The sequence below is a fragment of the Macrobrachium nipponense genome, chromosome 33, assembly GCF_015104395.2.
Source record: "Macrobrachium nipponense isolate FS-2020 chromosome 33, ASM1510439v2, whole genome shotgun sequence".
Classification (NCBI taxonomy): domain Eukaryota; kingdom Metazoa; phylum Arthropoda; class Malacostraca; order Decapoda; family Palaemonidae; genus Macrobrachium; species Macrobrachium nipponense.
In genome coordinates this window covers 26,366,856-26,390,613 of record NC_087219.1, presented here as the reverse complement: position 1 = coordinate 26,390,613, position 23,758 = coordinate 26,366,856, and the positions used below count along the sequence as shown (strand labels likewise).

General features: G+C 37.5%; 1 protein-coding gene across 1 annotated transcript; it reads left to right on the top strand.

The window, feature by feature from the left end:
• Window positions 1-1,790: 1,790 nt before the first annotated feature.
• LOC135202798 (uncharacterized) lies at window positions 1,791-3,103 on the top strand. The gene is made up of 3 exons (XM_064232258.1): window positions 1,791-1,886; window positions 2,043-2,119; window positions 2,485-3,103. The coding sequence occupies exons 1-3, from the start codon at window positions 1,791-1,793 to the stop codon at window positions 3,101-3,103; spliced, it is 792 nt and encodes a 263-aa protein (XP_064088328.1).
• Window positions 3,104-23,758: the final 20,655 nt, after the last annotated feature.

Below are 23,758 nucleotides of genomic sequence, written 5' to 3'. Positions count from 1 at the left end.
TAAATCAGCTGGGTTGGAACAAGTTTCATATATGAATTAGTTGAAGTGGAACACGTTTCATATATAAACCAGTTGAAGTCAAACAGATTTCATACATAAATCAGTTGAAAGTGAAACAAAGTTTTTCATCTATTATAAATTAATTGAAAGTGAAAACAAGTGTTTCATATCATGAATTATGTTTTGAAGTGAAACAGTTTCATATGAATTAGTTGAAGTGAAACAAGTTTCATATAATGAATCAGTTTGAGGATATCATATATAAAGTGGAAACATTAATAAATAAATTAAATTAAAGTTCATATATAAATTAGCTGAAGTGAAAACAAGTTTCATATACAAATTAGTTGAAGTGAAACAAGTTTCATATATAAATTAGTTGAAGTGAAACAAGTTTCATATACAAATTAGTTGAAGTGAAACAAGTTTCATATATGAATCAGCTGAAGTGAAACAAGTTTCATATATAAATTATTTGAAGTGAAACAAGTTTCATGATAAACATGTTTCGCTTTAGCTGATTTATTATACAACTTGTTTCACTTCAACTGATTCATATATACGTAAATTAGTTGAAGTGAAACAACTTTTATGGATAAATTAGTTGAAGTTTCAATGACTGAACTACATCAGTCAGACAAGAAAATATGAGACTAAGAATCCAGATCTTACTCTTTTTACCCTTAAACCTGAGATATGTGAATACACTAGCGCCCCCCCAACCCCCACCACCTAAGGTACACAGGTGCACCCAGGTGCAAGGTAATGAGAAAAAGAAATGTATCAGGTTTCTTTGGCTTACATTACAAGATCACCTAGCTGATTACCGTCTTAGATCATCCTTAGAAACATTTTCATTTGGTTCTTTCAATAATCTTATTTGATTACATATATATATATATATATATATATATATATATATATATATATATATATTATATATATTCAAATAAACTCTTATTTGAATGAATTATATATTATTATATATCATATATATTAGTAATGTATATATGCATTCAAATAATCTCTTATTTGAAATATATATCTATATATATATATATATATCTATTATATATATATATTTATATATATATATATATGTATGTATGTATTATATATATATATATATATATAATATATATATATATTAAAATGAGATTATTGAAAGAACCATATATATATATATATATATATATATATATATATATATATTATATATAGTATATATATATAAATTAATTTCCTTGGCTGCCTTTCTGTCACTGTCAGTCTGTCTGTTGTTGCGTGTCTGTGTGTGTCCTCACCCTTTCCTATTTAAAGAAACTCCTATTGTATTTAAACCTATTTTTAAGGGAGACTTCATAATTCCAAGATCCTTTAAAGCAGTCTTCGGCTACTGAAGCATTCCTAGAGAAACCCCCATCAGATAATAACGTCTTCTTGTACACTTAAAGACTCCAGGATCTTTTGAAGCCAATACTAAAGAACTGAGTTTTATGGAGAAGAAATCGGAGAAGAAAGCCTTAAGAATTCCCAGAAGCCTTTTGAACGACTTCACAGGATCCTGGAGTTTTTAAAAATTTAAGAAGACGTTATAACCTCATGCGCGTTTTTCCAGGATTGCTTCAGACAATTTCCAGTGAAGTTGGTGTATGCCATGACCATCAACAAAGCTCAGGGACAAACATCTTCACACATTGCTAGTTATAGGTCACCTGGGTATGGTACAGATATGTGTATGGGTATTGTAAGGGTATAGGTATGGGTATAAGTATAGGTACGGTACAGATATGGGCATGGGTATGGAATTGATATGGTATGAGTATGGAATGGATATGGCTATGTGTATGGGTATGGGTATGGGTTTGGGTATGAGTATGATACAGGTATGTCTACAGGTATGGGTATGGGTATGTACTTAATGGTTATAGGTACGGGCATGATATGGATATGGGTATAGGTATTGGTATCAATATGGGTATGAAACGGATATGGGTACAGATATGGGTATGGATATGGGTGGATGATAACTTGGATTGAAGGACAGTCCAAGACCATTCCCACAGTCGTCCTGCAGGTCACCACTCCTTGGTGTTTGCAACCTTACTGCATGGGTGTGGTGAGCAAAATCCATCAAGGAATAGGTTTCTTGTTGGGACAGGACCTCCTCTGGGGATGTCCCTCGCCCACACCCCTCCAGTACCAAGCTACCTCCACCACGGAGGCCTCCACTACTCCAGTGCCACCAGACCGGGGCATTGCCACTGTATAAGGCGTGTCCCTCTCCGCACTACCTTCCGTTCCCCACCATGGGTGACAGAAGGGGCACTCAGGGTGTATTCCAAGGCTTAGGTCTCCGGCCTCAAGCGAGATCCACAACCAAGGGTTTCCTCCCTCACAACTAAGGGAGACTGACTCAAGCAAGTTCCGCTGCAAAACCTGTACCATAATAAGGCTCTCCACAAATTGGTCTGGGTGCCCTAGCAAGCAACGTGCAGTGGACACTGCCAATGTCTCACCTCCAAGAGGCCAAGCCTCCCACCAGAGACAGGAATCTCTGTCTCCTATTACCACAGGCACACTGAAAAGTTTTGCAGCTCCGAGACCCGTTCCAGGTACACCTGATGCCAACTCTATGCCAGTGCCACTTGTGTGCACTGAGCAGTGCCATGCTCCATCCAGCAAGGACGTCGAGCCCCCACAAACTTCACTCTCTGCGCCTGGCCCCGAGCTAGTGCTGGTGCCCAACCTTAACCTCATCACCAATCCTCCTATGGGAGATCCTCCAACCTGCATGGAGCTTATCACAGCCCATTGCCCATCTCCAGTCCATGATTCTTCTCTTCCATCACCTCCATCAGCTGAGGATGAACCTCTGGCAGAGCTCACCATTACACCTTCACTGGATGACCAGGAATTCCTCAGCCAGGAGTCAGACTCAAAGTTTACCCTTACAACGGCTGTCACAACAGCCAGAGTGTGTTTGCCTGTAGCCTCTGGGACTACCACTGCCTCTGCTCCTGATGTCATTTCTGGTCTTTCCCCAGAGTCGGTGCCTCCGTCACCTCCTAGGACTGGTGTAGCCAGACCCTGGAGGAACTAGAAGAAGAAGAAGGGACGCAAGAAATCATCCACTAACACCTAAGAGCCACACTCTCCCATTGGCACCTGTGTCCTAGGTACAGTGCCACATTCAATTGCAAGGGATCCTTGCACCTACCAAGAGAAGGTAGCCTGCCAGACCTCTACTCAGTAGACTAATCTTCTAACCCCTAAGGCTTTGTATTATTAACAGTCACTCTATTGTCATAATCACCTAATCCTATTTTCATCCTGGTACTCACCTGATCACTCACCTATCCTCATGCATCATTTACTCACACCTTACATATTTTAACCCTTCAGGTTACTCAACCTCAATCATTGCGTACCTCATTCTGAAATGATTGCATCCTCTTTAATTAGTTAATTGCATAGAGTAGATTAGCCTATTTAATTCAGTACCAGGGCATTAGGATAGTAAAAATTAAGAATGTTCCATGTAACTTTACCTAGGGTTAGAGTTAGCCTATCGTCACAGACGACCAGTAAATGCCTCATTTTTAGACTAGGCTACATCACTCATTAAGTAAGGTAGGCCACCTTAGTAAGCTGCATAGCAACGGCACAAACCTAATTCAGGGAAGAGCTCTGGTTACTCAAGGCGGACAACTTACTTAGCTAAGGCCTTCATGCCCGAAAGGAAGTGAATGCCTCCTTAACAGGGGGAGCTGTTACATATTTTCCTCCACCTTTCTGCCAGAGTTCAAGAAATTAAACTTAAGATAGAAGAAGAAGCCATTTTTACTCCCGCATAGTACGACTGTGGGAGAATTTAGGGAAATCAGTATAAACAAGGCCAGTCATGGGGGATAGGAATTTCCGGTCTTCTTCATAGTTTTTGTGGGAGGGTATAAATCCATTCGGCAATAGGATACATTCCCTCCATAGCGCTTTATCAAATATCGTGAGAGAACCGCTACCTTGCTCGAGGGTAACTTGGAATGTTATTTCCAGATATCTGCTGAAGTGATTCCAGTCCTCTGTTCCTTGCAAGCATACATTTACCATAGGTGTTACCAGGCCCAGAGGGCCCCATTTGCATTCAACTTTATTTGGCAACCAGTCTTGCATAGAAAACAGTCCATTATTGAATTGCCATTGTAAACAGTAAAGTAGCTTGTCACAGCATTTGTGCACCTTGCACAGGTTGTATAAACCGTTCAGTCGGAATTAAGGTGTAAATTTTGTAAACAAAATTAACTTTGAATATAAATGACAGGTTTCCTGGCGACCTATTTAATGTATTGATTTTACTCAATCAAGGTTAGTCTATAGCGCTCCCTTTTTCATTTAATGTTACGTTTGTGAGTCATAAGAGGGCCAAATGAAATTGTCAATATTCATTTCAGCCAAAACTACTCCCGAAGGTAAAAAATTATACGTGCGTGTATTATATTGTAATAGTAATGAAACTTTATCTTCCAGTTCTGTGGCTCTCGTAACTGCGCAAAAAAAAAAAAAAAAAAAAGAGACGCCGTAACAACAACAACCACAAGACTTCTTGAAGCTTCTCTTAAGTAGGACAACTTCCATATCTCCGCACGTGTGTCTCTTCCTGAGTGTGTGTGTGTGTGTGCTTTCCCTAGAGTAGGAGTGTGTTTTCCCGAGTTTGTGTTTTTCCAAGAAGAGTGAGTGTTTTTTGATAGTGTGAGTTTTTTTGAGTCCATGTGAATGTGTTTTTCCCGACTATGATTGTTTTCTCTAGTGTGTGTGTGTTTTTTTTTTCTCGTGTGTATATATGTGTTTTTCATCAGAGTGTACTTTTTTCACCGAGCGGGCAAGTTTTTTTTTTTTTTTTTTTTCCTGTTCTGAACAGTTCGCCGACAAGCCGCGTCAGAATCCGAAAACTATGTCGGGATTCTTTTGTTTCACGACGAAGAAAAAAAAAGAAAAAAGTGCCAGCTATTCAAGCTAATCCCTGCTTCCTTCTCCTTTGAGTCAAGACTAAAAAAAAGGTGGGGGGTGGGGGAGGTAGAGGGTTGGTAAAAAAGCAAAATACAAGAGGGTGAAGAGAAGCAGACAGGAATTCAACGTTCGAGTTGAGGACCCTGGTTGTCTAATGAAATTTCGAGTAGTTGTTACGCTTGCTCTCTCTCTCTCTCTCTCTTTCTTCAGTTCTCTTCTCTCTCTATCTCTCTCTCACTCTAACACTTTCTCCCCTCCTCTATTTCTGTCTCTCTCTTCCGTTCTCTCTCTATCTTTCTTCCGTTCCCTCTCTCTCTCTCTCACTTTATCTATTTCTGCCCTCCTCTCTCTCCTTTGACAGATTCTTTTTCGTGTTTTTCGTAGGAATCTACAAGGAGACCAGCTGAGAGAATCACGTCTTTCTCGAATAACAACGTGTGTTTTTTTCCTTCCTATTCCCCTCCTTTTTGTCCTCCTCCTCTTCCTAAGAAATTCTACGAGATCAGCTGATCACCAGACTAAGTTAGCTCTATTGAAGACTGTTAACGGAATTTCTCTGAAAAGGCTAAATCTTACCCATTACTATAAACTTGTGCCTTCCTCTACACTGATTTGGAAAAGAAAGCAATATTATATATATATATTATATATATTATATATATATATATATATATATATATATATATATATGTATATATATATATATATATATATATATATATATATATATATATATATATATATATATATATATATTACACACATATATACCGGGTGTTTCGAAATTAGAGCCCCCTCCCCTCAACAGCATAAACTAAAATTGATATGGACAAAACAAAAATAATTCAGAACAGGTATTTATTTAAGTTTCTCTCTGAGTATTTAATATTTTGTTTGGCCTCCATCTGCCTGTACCACAACCTTCATTCTTGAGGGGTATGATTTCAGCAAATCGCAAAAAAGCTGACACTCAAACTCCTTCCCGGAGCACTTCGGTCACCTCTCTTTACAGGTCGTCGAGGCTTGGTATACCATCATAGTTCACTGTGCGTGCTTCAACACGATCCTTAAGATACTACCAATGTTTTCACACACATTAACGTCAGGGGAGCTACCTGGAAATTCACTTGATGAGAAGAAATCGTCGATATCACTGTTTCGAAGCAGCTCCTGTGTCTGAAGAGCCTTGAAACATGGTGCCTTATCATGAAAAAATGTGGCTTCTTCAACAGATAACACATTTTTAGGATCTTTGAGGAAAGGAAATACTCCACCAGTAAGCACAGTTTCACTGAAGCATTCGCATTCCATGACTGTCCTTTTTCTTTGATGATCCACATCAACTGTTTGGCTGTGAAATAGAAAAATTCCTAAACATTCAGGAAATTTCACGTGGTGATAGCGCACGTCATTGCTGATATCATCCAATTTTGCAGCCCAAATGATGTCATTTTTATGATTTGGCTTCCTGACTGTGTAAACAAAGAATTCATCCAATGCGGCAACATGGAGAAAGTCAGCTTCATCCAAATCTTTAAGAAAAGAATCACAAAACCATGATGTCTTCTCTCTGGTTGCTGAGTGACGTTGGGCTTGCTGGTAACATGAAATGGCTTGATACCAGATTTTTTCAACTCATGATATACAGCACTATAAGTTCTCTCTTTCCCCTTTTTGTTTTTAGTTTAAGCACCAATTTACGTAAAGACTTTCTTGTTCTACCCAATGCCTCAGCTATGATGTCTTTTGACTCCTGAGAAAGGACTTCAGGCCTTCCAAGATTCTCACTCTTTTGGCGATGACAGTCATATGGATTTTGTTCCAGTTTTTTAACAAAGTGATTCATCTATCTTAAGACTTAGCTATCCAGGGACGTGAAATGAAGGATACTCCAGCATCCCTGGCCTCTCTGAAGGTTATAGCCCAGATTCGGTCAATCTTTCTGATTTCTTCCGAGTCGTTAGCCATGGCTGTATCTAACTCCGTCACTCAGTCTGAAAATACAAGAATTATAAAATGAAAAATAGCTTAATAGAAACTTAACATAATGTACTTGGAGATAGGCTATAGCAGAAAACCTCATAAGTTTCCATTTATTCTGTGGAGGGGGGAACTCTTAATTTCGAAGCACAAAGTGTATATACACACACACACACACACACACACACACACACATATATATATATATATATATATATATATATAATATATATATACGTATATATATATATACGTATATATATATATACACTATATATATATATATATATATATATATATATATATATATATATATTTACCTGTAACATTTATATTCCAATTGCAGAGAAGGAATGTCGATTCTATGTATAACCTCACATAACGGTTTCTTCTCTCTCTCTCTGGGGCCACGAAATAATTCATGGCATTAGCAGAGAGAACATCTAATTCATTAAAAGCAGATTCAGGAACGAGATTATGATAATTGAAAGGTTTAAGTCTGGTGCAATTTGAATGCTCGATGACGTCACCATAAAAAAGAAAATGTAATTTCGAGTGGAGAGGAGAACAGACCCGTGGGGTTTTCATCCTGGTCTTATCTCGAAAAGACCAGAGGAGAGAGAGAAAGAGAGAGAGAGAGAGAGAGAGAGAGAGAGAGAGAGAAGGGCGAAGTGAGAGAGAGGGAGAGAGAGAGAGAGAGAGAGAGAGAGAGAGAGAGAGAATGGGCGAAAGTGAGAGAGAGAGAGAATGGGCAAAAGTGAGAAAGGGAGAGAGAGAGAGAGAAAGAGAGACTTACAAGGAGTTACAAGGATTGGAATGTCTCAAAGACTTATTAGTCCTTCCGAGGACACATCATGTGCTCAATTATCTGTAGGAGCAGGTTTTACTGTGCACGCACAGTGTCTTAATGATTTTGTCTACCTTACTCTTCCACGGTGTTGCTGTTTACCAATTCTGGTGGCAGTTTATTCCATATGTCACATATCTTGTATGTAAAGAAGTTCCCGCAACGGGATGCGTTGTATCTCTTCAGTTCTAGTTTCCATCCATTATTTCTTGTCTGGTTTTCGTTTAAATTAAACTGGTTACTGTCTACATTTGTTATGCCTTTCAGTATTTTGAATAGTTGTCCTAGTAATGGTCGTGTTTTTAAGCCATACATGTTCAGGCTCTCTAGTCTTCTTTGGGAACCTATTTGCCTGATGGATGGAATCAACTTTGTGGCTCTTGCTTGTACCCCTTCTAATCTGTTTATTTCATTTCTTACTGTTGAGAGAGAGAGAGAGAGAGAGAGAGAGAGAGAGAGAGAGAACTAAGATGGAAAGTTATTTTTTCTATAATGAAATATCAAGACGTGGTTTTCTTATATAAAGATGCCTAGAGAGAGAGAGAGAGAGAGAGAGAGAGAGAGAGAGAGAGAGCGCTAAGATGGAAAGTTGCTGTTAATAATTTATCTCTAATGAAATATCAAGACTTGTTTTTTATATATAAAGATGCCTAATCTTTACAGGCCAACAGGCATACCAGAAGGAACGAATGCGTCGAGAAAGCGTCCGTATTTAGAATTGTTTTCGCGTCAGAAAACGGAAGTATTGAATTCCTCACTTCGAGAGTGAATAAATCAATAAATGATCTAAGTATGTCGCTTGGGATTCAAAGTTTCTGGTTCTTAGTGTTTCAATAGAATGTGGTGCACTGTAGGCATTGCTTAGGCTAAAGTAATTGACAGTAAAAGGTTTGAAAGGTGTAACAGGAGGAAAATCTCGCAGATGCACTATGAATCAAGTATTAGGAGAGGATGGAAAGTCAGATGGAAGAGAATATGAAAGGAGGCACAGTTAAACGAACGGAATGGGATGCAGCTAGGGACCGAAGGCACGCTGCAAAGAACCTTTAGTAATGCCTACAGTGCACCGCATGAGGGGCTTAAAGTTCTATGCAGCGTCCCTTCGGCTGAAATCCCATTCGTTCCTTTTCTTGTACCTCCGTTCATATTCTTTCTTGCACCTTACTTTCCTCAATCCCATCTTAACAATTGTGCAATAGTGTAACTGCTTTGAGGAATTTTGTTGCATAATCTAGGAGCTGCATATTCACAGTTAAACTCTGAAGCCACAGGCTGAGGAAAAGCGAGGCTCTACCAACTTGATACCATCCGTAACTATTATAGTCTTGTATAGTACCAGGTCGAGTTATTGGTTGCATAACCTGTAGTAGATCCCTCAAATACCGAGGACAGCCGGTCTTAACAACTCGATGGGTCAAAACAAATAACTTTAATGTTATTCTGGCCTTCACCGGGAGCCAGCGCAAATCAATTAAGACATGGTACTCTTGTCCCGTGGAGCAACACCTTTTATTAGTCTAGCTCTAGCAGCTCTGTTCATAATTTTCAGCAGTTTCTTGAGCTTTAAGTTGTTTAACTTATAGTACACAGTTTACGATAGTCTATAGCAGGGGTGGTCAGACTTTTGGACTCCGAGATCTACTCTAAAGACAAACTTTTACGATATACCATTCTGTATAATCACATATTATTACGTGGGAAAAAGAATTTCAAATAGCGCCATAGTAACGATAAAACATGAGTACAAACTGCTCACACACACACACATTATATATATATATATATATATATATATATATATATATATATATATATATATATATATATAAATATATATATATATATATATATATATATATATATATATATATATATATATATATATATATATATATATATATAGAGGCTTGTGTTTTTGTTTGTTCAAATAGGATTGTGCGGGAACGTCGGTCGACCAAAAGGCCTGTCCACACGACCGGGCCTGATCGGCGGACCTCCCCTCTAACTTAACGGGCACACTTGACGGGCAAACCGTCAAATTGCCCGATGGGTCTTGTAGCAAAATCACCATGGTGGTGCCCGATGGCTTGAGCTTCGACCCTGGCAGACGTTTGTTAACATGGTGTACCCATAGCAGGCTTGTCTTCCACATGCTATGTTCTCTTCTTTTTCTTCTTTTTCATCACACACAAAGCAATTATCATGTTACACAATATCTTCTTTGCGGTAGGCACCATGTTTATCGTACTGCACTGGCATCGTCGGGCAAGCCTACCTCTCCATCGCCTCATCCCTGTGGACAACGTTCACGGGTAAGCCCGCCAGAATTTGCCCGTCAACCCGGAGCACACCGATCAGGCACGCGCGTGTGGACAGGCCTAAACAAGCGGCCACCACGGGGTCTAGGTGTACCCAGAGTCAAAATAACAGGGTCTGCTCACAAGGCGGTACTAAAACCTATACCCGCCCCTTGTGAAACGTCATCAGTTACAAAAGGACCATATCTTTATGAAACTATACTTACGAATAGATTTTCATATAACTATTTTTGCGATGGCGTTTTTTTATATAGATTTTCCTTTAATTGCATGTTGCCGTATACTACGTTAAAGTACAAAGAATGTTCTTTCAAATTATATATAGCACATTACAATTACGATTACTTTCAAATCCATAAGCGCGCACAGAATAAATTATCTACACACACAAAAATGTGCAATTACTTCATCCGTCAACCTACATACATTCACGTTTCGTAGCCTAGCTGACTAAGGGATGATGATAGAAAGAAACTGAAAAATGGATTAGAAAGCTGATAAAATTTACTATATAATGCATAAATAAAATTGATAGGTGATATCAGAAATTTTCGAGGAATTCTAGGTCAAAGACGGACAAAAATTTTTAAATTTTATGTAAAAATTTACCACATTTTTCTTACTTAATTTTTCATCTTATTACGTTTTGCCACATACCATGTAAAAGTGCAAAGAATGCCCTTTCAATTGGTATATGAAACATTACAATTACAATTATTTTCAAACCCATAATCGCGCACAAAAAATATTAACTACGCACGCAAAAATTATAAAAAATTAAGCGTTCATGGGAGATCTGAAATCTAGCCCCGCCCCTTGTGAAACGTCATCAGATACATCCAGCCAGACTGACGAATACCTTTTTGTACTTTTTATTTCGAAAATATTATAATCGTTTGAGGCATGCATAATTATTACCTTTATGTATACAGTTTGTGTTATATGTAAAAATATGTGTTCGGAAGTATATTTATGTGATATGAAGTGCTAATGAGAAATTTGCGGGAAATGTGTTCCCTGTATCATTTTCTTCATCATTTATTCCTTTGATACCTTATATCGTATATAATGTAATTCTTATACTTTTGATATTGTTTTCTTTTTTTGTGGCCAAGTCGTGCAAATGCTACTGCCATTTTTTACACTGCCTGTATCCACATTTTCTTTGTATTTATTGCATAACAATAACTATTCACAATAAGATTTGGAAAATATAATTAATCTATCATTCTAACCTTTATCATAAAATAAGTTGCTTTTCAAAGTGAGGTATGAACACAGTGACAGAACTAAATACATTTCTTAAGAATTATATAAAATCTTGATAATATTACTACCTGAAAGAGAGAGAAAGAGAGAGAGAGAGAGAGAGAGAGAGAGAGAGAGAGAGAGAGAGAGAGAGAGAGAGTTGTCATGTTAAAAGAAATGAACTTGAAGAGAATACAGCAAACAAGTATATAGGTAAGTAAATAAATAAGTAAAGAATAAACATATGAAGAAAGCTGGAGTAGCTATGTGTGTTCAAACTGGTATATTTTGTGCAATAAAACAAGTTTTGGTGACTAGATGAGAGAATGGGTATTAACAAAATCAAACATGTGACCTCTACAGATTTTATCATCAAGATTTTACGAAAAACACCACGCGACATGGATTATATGTATAAAAACAAAGGGTTCTTTAAGAAATTCAGTGGAGAAACACTGGTGTGTTACTCTTGTGACGTCACAGTATTAGTTCCGCCCCCACTGCCGAGTTAAGCAGACCCTATATACTTTGAATGGTTATTAAAAAACATCAAGCATATTACCTCTTTACAGGTTTTATCAGATTTTATCAAAAAAAACCCATGCGATATGGATTAAATGTATAAAAACTAAAGCTTCTTTAAGTAATTCAATGGAGAAGCGCGAGTTGTGTTACTCTTCTGACATCACAGTATTAGCTCCGCCCCCACTGCCGAGTTGAGCAGACCCTGTTACTTTGACTCTGGGTATACCTAGACCGTGGTGGCCACGATCTACTGTTTGGCCACCTGGTTTACAGGGTTTACAACACAGTTGATGCCAAGATTTTGAACAGAACTCTTATCACAAAGGCTATATTCTTAAAATGATATCCGGCAACTTTCGCAACAATCCAAGTACACCCCGAGATCACTGACTCTCTATCAGTTGTCTGGATCCAGTTTTCATTTATACACACTTGATTAACAGCCAGACTCCTTGATTAAGCTACTTTCCTTGCCGACTATCAGAAGCTCAGTTTTATTTTCGTTCAATGTCAGGTTTCAAAGTCCTCCATTGCTTAATTTTCGATAGAACTTGATTTTATTTTTTATTTGTATCCTCAATATTTGTATCAATGAAATATAATTGTGTCATCTGCATGTAATTTAGATTCTTCTCCAAGATTATGTAATATGTTAGACAAACTAACTGTATAGATACAGCATAGTACAGGACCAAACACACTTCCCTGAAGAACTCCTCTCGTCAAAGGTTTATACGATCACGGTCTAGGACTAGGTATATGCCTAGACCGTGTAGACGATGACACGGCATTTCCAGCCTGTATGCAATACGACCTAATTTTCAAATAGTCCCTCAAAAGCTCAAGTGCATCATCTACAACTCCGATGGATCGGAGATCTAAGAGTAAATCATGTAGTACAACTGTATCGAAGGCAGCGCCAAGATCCAAGAGCACCAAAATACCACACTTATCTGTAAACATCATTTCCAACAGCTCATTTATAACTGAACATATAGTTGTCTCATTGGAATATATTTGTCTGTATACACTGTCAATCAGGAAAAACACCTGCGGTAATTAGGCAAACCATTAATTGTTCGAGGACCTTACATTCCATAATTTTTTATGCAAAAGATAACTTAAAGATAACTGATATAGGCCTATATGAACTCTCCTCTTGGTGGTCAAGAATAGCCTTTAGAACTGGGTTAACGATTTTCAATTTTCTCTCAGATATCGGGAATTTACATTCAGAGATGCACCCATTTACCATCTTCAAAATCACAGGCTCAAAAGTAAGAAAGTTCTCAGCTGCAGTTGTTTCTGATATAAGAAATATGCTTACTTGGCTTTAATAATTCTAGTGACTTCATCAATAGTTATTCTATTAAGAATAGAAAATCTAGCATTAACCACCGCAGCAAAGATGGTGCGACGCAGAGAAATCTGAAACCATATTTTCAATTTTATTCTTGAAAAACTAAAAACTTGTCAGCTAAAACTCGACCACTATAACCATCAGGTAGTTTCTTCTATTTTGAAGGGCCCTGTTAAAAATCAGAGATTATATACCTTATGCCCCTTGACACTACTAGCCTCGAGTAATATCATTACCAGGATTATGTTCTTTTTATATGTCGCTGATGCCGTGGTAATCATCCGCTTCAGAACTGCAAGATATAATACAGAATTCTGTAAGGACTAAATGGTCTTTAAGTTAGCCTACGGTTAGATGAATTTAGCAGGACGTATACGTAGTCTAGTAGGCCTAAAAGTTTTCTCTAATCTGCCTATAGTATCAAACTTTTTGTATATGTTCATGTTTTGAAACTCCTTTTATAATCATATTTCGTATTCATCCATCATCTGTTGTTGGCATTGTGAATTATAAGCAGTTTCTCCCCATCAACTGTACAGTGTCAAGGATTTTAACAAATTATTTTTCAGTACGATTCGGTATATGAATAGGATAACTTGTCCAGTCCCATGAAATATTTGAAATTCATACAAAGCTTGAACTGCAGGTGTTATAATTCTATGGAGTAATTAGAATATTTTTATGAAGCTGGTATTAACTATAGCCCTCTCTAAATTGATCATTTTTCTTCCGGAATTCATTGTTCGTGTTGGCCCATGGAAATATAATGCTGTGAAAACTTACGGTGCGTCCACACGGTCGAACAATGTCCAACGGACAAACAGTGTTACCCTATCATTGGCGAAGCAGGATGACGTCATAAGCGTTGAAACGATGGAAGTAGATCTGGCACAAACAGTGGTACCAGATGAGGTTGTATACCACCGTTGTTACTCCGCTCACAAGGCAAAGAGCGGCAGACAATTGTTAGTTGGTAACAATGTTAGTCCGTCGGACATTGTTCGACCGAGGACGCACCTTTATATACATTCAAGAAGAAATCGTTGGCTTCTAATTCAACTGCTGTAGCGCAGAACAAGAAACTACTAACTACAAACCGAGGAAGGTAATAAACTTCCGAGCTGACAAAAATGAATAGGGAATCTTAATTGGATTGGATTATAGAATATAGGCCAAAAGCCAAACGCTGGAACCTACGAGGTCATTGAGCGCTGAAAAGGAAATTAAGAATAAGAGGTCTGAAAGGCGTAACAAGAGGAAAACTTCAAAACAGTTGCACTGTGAAACATTGTTGGGGAGGGTGGGAAGTCAGATGGAAAAAGAGAGAATATGACCGGAGGTACAGAAAAGGAAATGAAAGAGGTTGCAGCTAGGGGCCAAAGGGACACTCCAAAGAACCTTAAGCAATACCTACAGTGCACTGCGTGAGGTGCACTGACAACAACTCCATACGGGGTAGGACATCTTAATAGATTATGTGAGGGCCTCCAAAAATAAAAATAAAAAAATGACGGTAGGCGTCGGTTAGAATTTAAAGTTTCTGAAATCAAACTGCTTTTTAGTTCGGAATGTGGATAGTCTCTTCGTCAGATGAAAATGACCTAAATTTTGGATTAGTTTCATTCACTCGTATTCCCATTACCAATAAGAGCTTAATGCAGAGAATTTCCTTCCCTTTTTCAGAATACAGCTGAAAAGTGCATCACTGAACAGCATTCGTAATAAAAAAAAAATTTATCACTGAACAGCATTCATAAAAAAAAAAAGTAAGGTATGATGTATGAATCTCATTTAGACTCACTTCAGGTTACTGGGATTCCCACATTTTTAGTTATAGGATAGAATTAATGAGTGGTATTCGTTAATACGAACTGCTTGTTAGTCAATGCAGAACGCTTTTAACTTTTGGGTAATTGTTTTCAGTGACGGGAATATAGATTAGAGACCAAAGACCATTTTCTGGACATGTTTTGAGTATAATTGTTTTTTCCTAATGAATATAATTCCAGATTTTTACTATGGACTGGTGTAATTACAATGAATAAATTTATTTACCGCTTTTGTTTGCATGGCTTTATACGTTGCCAGGAACCAGCGGTTATTCAACAACGGGACCAACGGCTTTATGTGACTTCCAAACCATGTCGAGAGTGAACTTCTATCACCAGAACTACACATCTCTAAGGCCCCGTCCACACGGCCGAGCTTTGCTCGACGAACTTTGTTCGATGTGACGTCAGAAGCGAGAAACTGCGGTAAAGTTCTGACTTTTCCCGCTTCTGACGTCACATCGGACAAAGTTCGTCGACCAAAGCTCTACCATGTGGACGGGGCCTTACACCTCAATGGTATGTACCGTTTGAAATGCGTTTACGAGTTAGTCTGCTTAATAATAGTACTATAGGGGATACCGAACTTCTGTGTGGTTTAAACTTCTTCCACAGGAGGGCAAATGCATGGCGGGCAGACATTTAGCACTTCTGTGGGTGGATGGCGATCAAGAGTGTGGTCCAAATCATTGGTTCGCCTGCCAGTGCCTGTGCCAACTTCCTACCTTGGACTGTGTGATCTGGTAACACTGTTAAAGTGAGAGAATGACTGTCATATCAAGAGTGCCCGCCGCCTCTTTCAGCCTCGTGTCGAAGGGCCTTAAGGAATCAAAGAAATTGCAGGTAGTAAACTACCAACCCGTGGTTTTATTTAAGTATAAAAAAAAAGTTAAATTTTAATTTATATTAACTTGTGCAATTAAAATCTAAATAGTTGAAAGCTAAGAAGCAATGCATTACGGCACTAAAATAAAAATACCATATTTTATTAGAAATAACTGTTCTGTACTGTTTAACATGCACGTTGTTTATTTCTTATATTTTCATTCATAAACATCTTATCCTAAAATTCCTGTATCTTTAACTCAACGCAAAAAAACTTGTTCAGACCTTTTGAGGCTTCACAGAGACCTTTCTTATCCCTCAACAAGAACAACAAAAGCAACAACAACAACAACAACAACAACAAAGTTGTTTGTAGGCTTACTCCCTAAGTAAGCGAAAAACATCTTCACTAAAATAAAAGGCTTGAGTCTTAACTTATAATTATTTAAAAGACTTTGAAATATGTCTCAAGATTGGGTCAAAATCATTTTGCATCCGTTAAAAATGCTCTTCCAAATTAAAAACTGAAATACGATTCAGTTGCTTGATATTTAGAGGCAGACGGTTCCAAAGTGCTGGTTGGTTCCCTCACTGCCGAAGCCTTAGCTTAGCCGCTATTTCTGTAAAAGTTCTGGGAATGTGCAAGTTATCTGACTGTCATGTTAACAGGATGCGAGAGTTCAGATATGAAAATATGAAATTCCCAAACGGGCAATATTCCGTTCGAGATCTTGAAGATGAATATTATAGATCATTATATTGTAAGAGCTGATGAATTTTTAGCCAATGTAATTTCTTTACAAATGGTGTGACGAGGTCATATTTCTCTCCAGTTCACATGACTATCTTTGCAGCAAAGTTTGCACCTTTTGTAAATTAGCAACACAAGTTTTATTACAGCCCGCCCGCCCCCCAACCACCCATATCGTTGAATAGCATGATAACAAACTGCTTTTCAAGGCATTTAAACAATCATTTTACTCAACTCATTTAGGTATTCTTTATTTCTCCAGACAAACTGCAAAATTCCCATTCCTTATTTTGCAAATTTCTTCGATAGGCAATTTGAAGTTTGAATGACTTAATAATGATTCCCAAGCTTCTTACGCTACTGCTAAGCTGCATTTGTTTTTAACCTTAATATTAATATCTTCTTCGATTCGCCGAATGTTTGAGTGAGAACCAATAAAAGTAATTCTCGTTTTAGTCGCATTTATTTGAAGTCCATTTGACGTGAAATATTCCATTACTCTTTCCATATTTATTTTTGCCTTTTGGGCTGAGGCTGCAATACTGTTCATATCACTAGAGTGAATATACTGAGCATCATCGGCAAACTGAATGAAATAGCCTTCATTATACGTAGCCAGACACAAGTCATTTACGAAAATATTGGATAATATCGGACCCAACACCATGCCTTGCGGCACACCGAAGTCTACGTTCTGTTAGAAGAACTATGTCCTTTACTTTGACAGACACTGCTCTGTCTTTAAGATCATCATCAAACCGAAATTCACCGATGCTCAACTTGTCCATTATATAGCTCCTCGTTAGATGAGTGGTTTTCTCGCTCGGCTACCAATCCGGCGGTCCGAAGTTCGAATCTCGGCTCGGCCAACGCGGAATCAGAGGAATTTATATCTGGTGATAGAAATTCATTTCTCGATATAATGTGGTTCGGATCCCACAATAAGCTGTAGGTCCCGTTGCTAGGTGACCAATTGGTTCTTAGCCACGTAAATAAAATATCTAATCCTTCGAGCCAGCCCTAGGAGAGCTGTTAATCAGCTCAGTGGTCTGGTTAAACTAAGATATATTTAATTTTTTTTATTCAACAATATACAGTGAGAGACTGTAAAAAAACTTTCGATGAGTCACCTAGTGTTATTAGGGAAACTTTATTAATATTAATAGTATTACAGAGGTGTTTCCAAGACTGAATCCATACTGATTATTTGAAAGAAGATTGTTTCCATGAAGATATTTACAACATAATTGGTTTGCAACGATTTTTTCTAATACCTTTTGACAGAACAGGCAATAACGAGATCGGGCGGTAGTTAGTTACTTGGGTCCTCCCCTTACCCAGGGTCACCTTGCTGGAAAGAGGGGCAAATTAGTATAGGCTATATAGCGTTTCCATTCGTGTAGGAATACCTTGTAACAATGGCCGTATTCATCATTGGTGTTAGGTATACAGCTACGATTGGTGGCGAGTCTTTTAAGAGCAGATATGCATGTCATCGTGGCTGTATGATTTTTTTTAATTTATTATTATTATTATTATTATTTTTTTTTAGCGCCATAACTGTATTCATCACAGTTTCAACACTTACTGGCTAAGGTCTAAAACGAGAAATGCTTGTCACTTAGTGACCCCCCCATCTGTTTGCGGCTTATTATTTTGTCTGGGATACCTGTTTTCGCCGTTTTTCTCCTTTTAAATTTCATCAAACACTTTTTGGCCAACAGCAGCGAAAAACTGATGTATTTTTTGAGCCGTGTCTTGTGGATGATTACAATTCATGTTATCCCTTTCAGATTTTTTTTTTGTTATAACATCATCAATAACACTCCCAATTTTAGCCTTGTTGATGTTGCTATTTTCAAATCTGCTTTTAAAATAAGATATTCAGCAGCCGTTTAGGGTAATAAATTTGGCAACAACAGGGACACATGACTATAAGTTTATTTGAACACCTTTGCTAATATTTTTAATCTGTTTATTGACTTCATCTGTAGTTAGCATTTAATTCAGCTCAACCACCCGGTGCAGTAGTCTTGAACAAAATCTGATAGGGTATAAAGTTTTGAGGTACGAAACGTCCTTTCTTCTACCTTTTGTTGTGGCTTGATTATGTTGATTTTGGCTCACAATGACTCAGGGTCAGAAAAAATGGTATCGAAGCACTTCTAAGGTTGAGTTTACACCTTAAGAAAAAAATAAATCTTTTCAGGTTCATTCGTGACAATTCAATCTGATAGTGTCTTACTATAGTAGATTCACATCACCCGTGCATCTGATGCCTAGGCCAGTCCCTTACGACGCTCCTGATTGGCTGTTGATAAGCCAATCACAGGGCTGGAAAATTTCAGTCTCGCTCGAGAGTTAACATGCGCAAGATGTATGCTCCACTTCTCCTGAGGGATATGTCTTTCAAGAACATCCCTAAGGAGAGGTGGAACATACATCCTGCCTATGTGAACTCTCGAGAGAGACAGAGAGTTCCAGCCCTGTGATTGGCTTATCAACAGCCAATCAGGAGCGTCATATCAGATGCACGGGTGATATGAATCTACTTTAATAGGGGTGATAGGAGTTGCCTTGGTTAAATTTTATTGCGGATTCTGTATTTTTAAAACAAATCTACCTAACTTATTTTGTTTGTTCAGGAAGTCGTAGTTAAAATTACCTATAAGAAAGAAACTTCTATTTCGAAGTGGTATAATCACAGATGCTTGATAATGCTTGGGGTTGTCTGTACAAACATCCTACAAAAAACGAAGGCCGTTTCCTCTTTTGTATTTGTATCCAGATGTCCTCAGCTCTAGCACAACTATCTATAATAAATTTCAGTTGATTAGTATTCAAATCGCCTTCTACGGTACTGTCACACCTATAAACGCTATAACCCTCATTGTCAAAGTATTACCTGTCTGTTGTACTGGGTTCTAACCAATTTTTCGATAAGCAAACAATATAGATTTATTGGCTATATATCTCATATTCTATTTCAACAAAACATGAGAGCAGTTATGCAGCATTTACATGACAAATAATACGCTTTTCCTTTGTGAGGAGAGCGACAGTTACTTCCTTCCTTTCTTTCTCCCTTCCTTCCTTATTTTCTTCCTTCCTTCCTTTCTTTCTTCCTTCCCTCCTTCCTTGCCTGTAACCTCTTTTGGTCCCAGAAAAGCTATGACGAGTTGTGCGATTTGCTAGGTAATTCCTAGAGCTTTCACTTCGTGTTCTGTTCTCAGAGTTTACACAGGATCTTTAATTGTTTGAGGCACGCGGGCTGACTTGTCGGCGGTTTGCGAAAATGAGGTCTATTATTGTCCCTTTCTACCGAACGTTCATCAGTGTCTCCGTACTTCTCTAACAGAGCGTAGCTATCTGCTTGAACCAGTAATTATCGTTTGTCTTATTTTGTCTGCTTACATTGCTGTTCACTGAATTCGCCACGATACCTTCCTTCACTTTGTCCCAGTCGGTACACGCGATCTTTGGATTTTTTTTTCTTGTTTTCCGAAATTGTATCTAATACTCTACTCACACCAACTTATGATAACAATCGATAACACTTTTCACCAAGATTATAACAGTTCATACCGATTTCACAATTCCCTAATTTGAAAAATAGCTCAGTGGTAGTAAATGTGATAGCATTACTTATGCACCAGTCACTTCATTTTAGGTTATAGCTCGTAATCACCATATTACTTTCAACTACTGAGAGAGAGAGAGAGAGAGAGAGAGAGAGAGAGAGAGAGAGAGAGAGAGAGAGAAAGGAGACTAAAATCTTTTGCACTGAGCTTGTCTCGAGTGCATTACAGAGAGAGAGAGAGAGAAAGGAGACTAAAATCTTTTGCATTCAGCTTGTCCCGAGTGCATGAGAGAGAAAGAGAGACTAAAATCTTTTGCACTGAGCTTGTCTCGAGTGCATTATAGAGAGAGAGAGAGAGAGATTGAAGATGATCGGTTTCTGGGACAAAGGCGTCGGTTCTTGTCAGGGGGCCATTCGTCTTTTGAGAACGAGAATAGCCCAGATAAAGTTGCACGGTTAGCTGCATCGGCCTAGTCCGTCTTCTTCTTCTTCATCTTCTTTTTTCAAAGATAAGAGGAGGTCTCTGGAGAGTCTTTGGATATCACAAAGACTTATTATTAATATTCTTATTTTTATTATATTATTATAGCTCCCGTTCAGCACATCGGCTTCAGAGGGGTATGGCGTGTGGAGTAGGTTGAACAAATATTTAGACTTAAACTGTAACGATTATGGCGGGACTAAAGTCTCTTTTCATTCTCATTCGGAGTTTCGACCTTGAATAAACTTAGTATGTTCGTAGACCAAGATAGGAAAGTTCCAAAGGGCCACCTGCATCACAGAAACCTCTACGTTTTGACATATCTAGACCTATGAACGGATGGCTTCCTTTTTTTGCATCAGTCAATCAACCTCTGTATATATATATATATATATATATATATATATATATATATATATATATATATAATATATATATGTATATGTAAAAAGGGGGAATGTACAGACTCATCATTTTTAACTTCCCTAGATACAGAGTGGTCCAAGCGACAGCTTAAGAATGCTGATAACTTTTTTTGGGATGGTGTGACATTAACCCTTAAACGCCGAATGGACGTATTAAACGTCGAGTCAAAATGTCTCCCGTATGCCGAATGGACGTACCATACGTCGACTCAAAATTTTTTTTTTTTTAAATTCGCGGAAAAATACTTATAGGCCTACCAGCCGAAAACTTTTGAATCACGCGCCTTGGGGGATGCTGGGAGTTCACGGATCAAGGTGTTGTTTTGTTTACAATCGTTACGCAGGCGCGCAAGCGCGAATTTCTTTCTTGCCGCACTAAAAAGTATCTGTGACACATCTCGGAAATTATTTCGTCACTTTGACATAATTTTTGTACAATTTTAAATTAGCCGTTACACGGAGTATTATATATGAAAATGTGCGCATTTTTATGTAAAATACAAAAAAAGTACTCATGATTGTAGCTTTTATCAGTTTTCAGATATTTTTATATAAATAACGATAAGTGCCAAAATTTCAACCTTCGGTCAACTTTGACTACCGAAATGGTCAAAAAACGCAATTGTTAGCTAAAACTCTTATATTTTAGTAATATTCAATCATTTACCTTAATTTTGCAACTAATTGAACAACTCTAGCACAATATTTCGATTTATGGTGAATTTATGAAAAAAATAACATTTTCTTTACGTCCGCGCGGTAACTCTTCCAAAAAATCACACGTGCGATTGTGGTAATGTTTGCACCATTTTAAATTAGCCGTTACATAAAGTTTTATATATGAAAATGTGCGCAATTTCATGTAAAATACAAAAAAAATAATTGAAGGTTGTAGCTTTTCCTTCATTTTTTTAAATATTTGCATATAAATCACGATAAATAGGAAAAAAAACCGCGTTCGGTCAACTTTGACTCTATAACCGAAATGGTAGAAAAAAACGCAATTGTAAGCTAAAACTCTTACATTCTAGTAATATTTCAAAAGTCATTTATCTTCATCGTGAAACAAATTCGAAGTCTCTAGCACAATATTTTAGATTTATGGTGAATTTAAAAAAAAAAACTTTCCTTCCCTCCGCGCGGCGGATTCTCCGCACAAATATCCGAAATGCCGTACGTCCCATTCTCGGAAAATTTGCTCCGTTTCATATTAGGCATTTCATAGAGTTTTATATATTAAAATGTGCGCAATTTCATGTAGAATAAAACGAAAAATATTTGAAGGTTGTAGTTTTTCTAATTTCCGAAATAATTGCATATAAATGATATATATATAAAAAAAATCGACATTCGGTCAACTTTAACTCGTCAGATATGGTCGAAAACTGAATTTGTAAGCTAATACTCTTAATGTATAGTAATATTCAATCATTTGTCTTCATTTTGAAAGAAATTGGAAGTCTCTATGACAATAGTTAGATGTATGGTGAATTTTTGAAAAAAATATTTGTTTACGTCCGCACGTTACGAATTCATGCATTATTTTGTGATAATATTTTCTCTGTGTTGCTTTTATCGTTTTACAATGTGTTATATACCAAAATGATTGAAATTTAGTGTATATTACAACGAAAAAAAAGTAACTTGTTACCTTTAACTGTTTTGCGTACAGCGCGATTTGAATACAATTATATATGAAATTTCGTTTTTGCGCTATCATATATCGCATTATTTATATATGATAATGATAATTATTTTCATTTTTGATGGTTGCATACTAAACTTCAGCCAATAACAAAAAAGGAGCCAAAAATGAACTCTTAATCTTGAAAACTAAGCGCGCTGTGATGTTTTGAAAAAAAAAAATTTCCACTCCGCACTCACTCTGAAACACCTCCGGCACACGGGAGACATTTTTTTTTTTACCGCTTCGGCGTTTAAGGGTTAAGATGCTTACTAAGCAGGTCAACGATCGTCCTGTAGTTATGGGCGTTTGAGAGGTGACTTGAAACCAGTTGAGAATGGTTTCAGGGTGTGGACGAAGAGTGTGTATTCATGTGTGTGTGCACCTCTTTCGTTCTTAATGGCAGGTGTGAAGATTCCAGGCTGCAATGGGTAAGAGTTACTGTGCTTTGGCCAAAAGTGTACTTGACTGTGTTTTTTTATATTTTGTAAACAGGTTCTATTTCGTTAAATCTTTTGACTTTGTCTTTACAACTGTGTGTGCTTATCAGTTTGTCCCTCCTGTCTTTTAAACAGGCGGATCTATTGAGGGGGACTGTGTGGAGGGAACTATATTTTGGAGAGGAGATAATTGGTGTTTGACTAATTTACTGATTAGACTATTATTTACTGGGGGTTATCTAAGTTACTTGAACTTTGAGTTATCATTTCATTTTAATTATCCTGTAAGAATCTGAGTTATTCAATTAGTACTTTACTTTGAATAAATGTATATTTTTGTGGTTCCGACTCTGATTTGATGACCGAATGAAATGGAGTGGAGGTTATCAAGAGAGAGAGAGCGGCTGCGAGTCAAGAGAGAGAGAGAGAGAGGAGAGATAGAGAGGAGAGAGAGAGAG